The sequence below is a fragment of the Nicotiana tabacum genome, chromosome 2, assembly GCF_000715075.1.
Source record: "Nicotiana tabacum cultivar K326 chromosome 2, ASM71507v2, whole genome shotgun sequence".
Taxonomy (NCBI): domain Eukaryota; kingdom Viridiplantae; phylum Streptophyta; class Magnoliopsida; order Solanales; family Solanaceae; genus Nicotiana; species Nicotiana tabacum.
The window spans coordinates 101276177-101281568 of record NC_134081.1 but is presented as its reverse complement, the minus strand read 5'-3'; the positions used below and the strand labels follow the sequence as shown (position 1 = coordinate 101281568).

The following is a 5392-nucleotide window of genomic DNA, read 5'->3' as shown; positions in this document are numbered from 1 at the left end:
AGTTTTTGAGCTTAGTGGGGAGAGTGCTAGTGGCCCTGATGGATTCACTGGCTTGTTTTATCAAACATGCTGGGATGTTATTGGTGCTGATATACACAACATGGTGCTACACTTCTATGGAGGAGCTGCATTGCCTAAATCCATCACTCACACCAATCTAGTGTTGCTGCCCAAGAAACCTAGAGTTGAGACCTTCTCTGACTTAAGACCTATTAGTTTGAGCAACTTCATTAACAAGGTATTGTCTAGGGTGTTACATGACAGATTGGAGAGTTTTCTGCCATCTCTAATATCTCCTAATCAATCCGGATTTGTAAATGGTAGGAGTATATTTGAGAACATCTTATTGACTCAAGAAATTGTCACTGACATAAGGTTAAGGGGAAAGCCAGCTAATCTGGTAATCAAGCTTGATATGGCTAAGGCCTATGATAGGGTTTCATAGAAGTACTTACTGCATGTGCTAAGGAAGATGGGATTTTCTGAGCACTTCATCAACATGGTGTGGAACTTGATGTCAAATAACTGGTATTCAGTATTGGTGAATGGGCAGTCCTCAGGGTTCTTTAAGTCTACAAGGGGTGTGAAATAAGGGGATCCCCTATCTCCAGCATTGTTCACTCTGTCAGCTGAGGTACTTTCCAGGTATTTGAATAAGCTCTTTGAAGACAAGTCATTTGTGGGATTTGGAATGCCTAAGTGGTCTGATCCTTTAAACCACTTGGCATATGCTGATGATACGATAATCTTTGCATCTTCTCATCCTCCCTCCTTGAGCAAGACTATGGCAGTGTTGGGGAACTATGAGAAGACATCAGGTCAGATGATCAACAAAGATAAGAGTTCATACTACATGCATTCAAAGATTGCTAATGGATTGTTTCAGGCAGTTGGAGCTATTACAGGATTAGAAAGAGGTAAATTCCCCTTCACATATCTAGGGTGTCATATTTTTTACACTAGAAGGAGGAAGGACTATTATAAGGATCTTATCAAGAAGGTGAAGGCTAAATTGCATTCATGGAAAGGAAAGCTGTTGTCATTTGGAGGAAAAGCAACACTCATCTCTAGCGTGTTGTAAAGTATGCCAGTTCACATGTTATCAGTCCTTGATCCACCAAACAACATCCTGCAGCATCTACATAAGACTTTTGCTAGGTTCTTTTGGATCACAAAGGAAGAAAGGAGAAGCAAACACTGGGCTTCATGGCAAAATCTTTGCCTCCCTAAAGAGGAAAGGGGGCTAGGTTTTAGGTCCTTACATGATGTCTCAAGGGCAATGTTTTCTAAACTATGGTGGAGGTTTAGGACCACAAAATCTTTGTGGTCTAATTTCATGTGGAATAAGTATTGCAAGAAGGAGATACCAATAGTGGTGCATATTAGGGGAGGGTCTCATGTTTGGAAACAAATGTTGAATGCTAGGGAAGAAGTAGACCATGAGATCGTATGGGAATTGAAGAGTGGAACCACTAATATTTGGCATGCAAATTGGACTGGATTGGGTGCACTTTATCACGTATTACCTGAAGGCTTTCCAATCAATGAAGATCTTCAGGAGGTGGCAGAACTGCAGCAAGGGGAAGCATGGGATGATCAGCTGCTAGATCAAACTTTCAATGAGGAAATTGCAGAACATATAAGGCTAAATGTGCATTATGAAGGCAGTGAGGGATATTGGGATAGGCCATACTGGATGCCAACTCCTTCAGGCAAGTTCAGTGTTAGCAGTGCTTGGAAAATATTAAGGCATAAGGCCGATCCTAATCAGGAATTCAAGTTAATGTGGATTAAAGGTTTGTCATTCAAGATACCCTTCTTCTTGTGGAGATTGTGGAGGCAGAAAATAGCCACTGATGACATGTGGAGGAGGCAAGGGCAAATGGTGATGTCTAGGTGTTGGTGTTGTCAGCAGCCCCAAGAGGAATCCATTGAGCATATATTTGTCACAAGTCCTACTGCCTCTAAGGTGTGGAACTTGTTCATGGGGGATGCTGGAATTGTTGTGCAATTGATTCAATTGAAGCAGATTATAAGGAATTGGTGGTATGCTCAGTGTTGTCCAAAATTAAAGCCACTATTTCAAGCAGTATCAGCTATCATCACTTGGGACTTTGGAAGAGAAGAAATGCAGGTAAACATGGGGGTTCAGTGTCCACAAATATAGTGATTCATGAGATAAATAAGACATTGCATCAATTAGAAAGGGTGAGGTATGCTTGGATGCCTAATATTCCATTATTATGGCCAGACATAATTCAATACTTTGAAGGATATAAACCTATATTGATCACTACAAGAGTAACATGGCAGTTCCTTTTCATGGTTGGTACAAATGTAATACTGATGGAGCCTCAAAGGGCAATCCTGGACCTAGCTCCCTAGGCTTTTGTGTGAGGTATGATGAAGGTGATGTGGTGCATGATAGGACAGTAGACCTGGGAGTGACAACTAATGTGGTAGCTGAAGCTAAGGCTATTCTTCAAAGGTTGGAATATTGTGTGGAGCATGATCTTCACCCTCTTATATTGGAGACTGATTCATTCGTGATGAAGAAGGTGATAGAAGGGGAATGGGATCCTCCTTGGATAATTGCACAGGATGTGAAAAAAATTATAGAGATGAAGGACAACTTCAATGTGATCTTTCAACATGTGTTCAGAGAAGGCAACTCAGTGGAGGATTTTATAGCTAACATTGTATTCTCTTTTGTAGGTACATTAGAGTTTCATTCATTCTCTGAACTGTCTAGTGCGGGGAGGAGGTTGATCAATCTAGACAAATCTCAATCACCTAACCTTAGGGTTAGGATAGCAAAGAGAAGAACCCCAAACTGATGGCTTCACGGGATTGGACTCTGTACAAACCTGCATGTTTCTTTGTCTCATTCAGTATGCTATTAAAGTACTTTCCAATGGTATTAGCATGGTCCCATGATCATTCTGGGAGTGCTTTGATAGTGTACATAAAAAATACGATAAGTAGGTGTGGGAAGGTACAATTTATCCAACTTCTGCTATGTCCAAATGCTAAGGAAAATGCTGAACCCATCATATGGTATTTCTGGAGATTGTTGAATCATTTCTCAGTGGTATTAGCATGCTTTCATGCTCAATCTGAGGATGGTTTAGTAATGTTTAGAATGATGTCTACATTAAAGGTTCTAGTAGGGAAGGATCTGAGCTTACAAGATCACAAAAAGGTACAGTTTCAAAGCCTGGCCTTTGCCTTGCAAATCCTGCTTAAAGCCAGCTCTTTCCTGGCTTTTGCCTTGCAAAGCCTGGCTAAAACCAGCTCATGCCCGGCTTTTGCCTTGCAAAGCCTGCCTAAAGCCAGCTCACCCCTGGCTTTTGCCCTGCAAAGCCTGCCTAAAGTCAGCTTAACCCTGGCTTTTGCCTTACAAAGCCTGCCTAAAGCCAGCTCAACCCTGGCTTTTGCCTTGCAAAGCCTTCCTAAAGCCAGGCTCCTCTTCTACATATTAATTTTGATGAGTGAGCACATAATTAATACTTGGATAAAATCAGTCCATTGCATATGGAGATCATATAGTAGCTACACTTGGAAGACTATGTTGGCTTTAACTTTGTGGTGGAGATGTTTGAAATTCATTTTAGCCTATGGATAGTATACCCTAGCGCCTGGTGAGAGCTTGATAGGTGCTGCTTGGTATTTGCCAATGACAATTGGATTCACATACACTGATAAGAGAAGGAAGCATTCGACTTATTATGTTGTAATAGCTAGTTCATTAGATTTTAGCTTTTCTATCTTTTTAATAGCTAGTAGCTTCATGCAACTTCTATTTTGGTTTGGACATCTTGTAAGCTTTGGACCCATTTTGAGATTTTATTTATATATTAGCCACTAGGCAAGTGCTGCCGAGTGATATAGTTGCTTAAAAAAAATAAAAATCGGCTTACCTAGTCTTAGAGACTATGTGTCATCATGACGTCTGTGGTGGAATTTTGGGTCGTGACACTGTTATAGAGAGGTTTGACTGTACTAACTTTAGGGTACGCGCGATGTGTGTGTACATCATATAATTGAATATAAAATTTTAAGAATTAACATAAACATTAGTAAAAATGCTATATAAGAATAACAAATTTAAAAACAAATTGCAAGAGTTATTAATATTGACTTATCATATTTAGCTAATTTTATAAAGATAGAATTCTTGCCCTACGAAAGTCTTTTGATACCTTGTTATTAGACTTGACCAGTAAACGTGGAGTATATAAACCGTGTCAAAGCATATCGCCAAAGCCGATCTATATAAAATAAATTATACTGAACTTTAATTTGATGGGTGCAATCTTAATGTTGTTAATATTGAATTTATTATACTTTTAAAATTATGAGTTTAAAATTTATTATTTATATAAATTCTAGTAAATTTTTACATATATTTATATTTTTGTAAAAAACGTCATGAGCTAGTACTTATACTCTTCCACCGCCATGCATATAGTTCAACTAGTATTTGGACACGTACGTTGCACGTGTATCCCATGATAATTAGTACAAATATTTTATAGTTACACGTGTATATGATATATTTTATAATTTTATTTTCGTATCATATTTATTATCATCGTAAAGAACCTACTGGAAATTGCTTTCTGATGAATGTGAAAGAATATCTTCATTTACATATTTATGAAAGTGACTGGACTTTAGGGGAAAATAAATATCCCTTTTGTAGTATTTTTTGTACTTCAATCACGTTATGGTTTAAGAAATTGTAGCCTCTTTCTTTTTACAACTTAATACATATCAACAAGCTATAATGAAAATAGCATTTTATAGTTGTTGTGCATAAATTTAATTGACATATATCTTTCGTAGGATATTTAGATGATTGCCAAGTTATTCATGGTGTACATCTGCAAAGAAGCAATTGTCAATTTTGATATATTAACAGTTACTGAAACAAAAAAGTAATTAATATATATATAAATTATAGTTGCATGTACATATAATCTTTGGCCGATTCATAATTATGACTCCTTTCATTTGTCAATGTAACATAATAAAGTTAGTTGGACTGCACATATATAATTGCATTACGAAAGTTAATACGATAATCACGTGTCAAATATTAGTTGTTTAGTGTTTAATACTTTATGAAAAAATTAACTCTCTGTCAAATCAAAGGAAATGATATTTTCTCATTTCCAAACTTAAACCAAAAAGAACTTAAAAAATAAAATTATACATATATGCTAAAAATTAACGAACTGTCACGACCCAAAATCCCACCACAGGCGTCGTGATAGCACCTAGTCTCTAAGACTAGGTAAACCGATTTCAATTACCTTTTGAAGCCATTTTTTTTTTTGAAACTAAGTAATAAAAACTAACAGCGGAATAAATATGAATATACAACCTC

General features: G+C 37.3%; 1 protein-coding gene across 1 annotated transcript; it reads left to right on the top strand.

The window, feature by feature from the left end:
* Nucleotides 1–2306: 2306 nt before the first annotated feature.
* LOC142167791 (uncharacterized) lies at nt 2307–3246 on the top strand. Its single transcript, XM_075227704.1, has 2 exons — nt 2307–2639; nt 3142–3246. The coding sequence occupies exons 1-2, from the start codon at nt 2307–2309 to the stop codon at nt 3244–3246; spliced, it is 438 nt and encodes a 145-aa protein (XP_075083805.1).
* The last annotated feature ends 2146 nt before the right edge of the window (nt 3247–5392 follow it).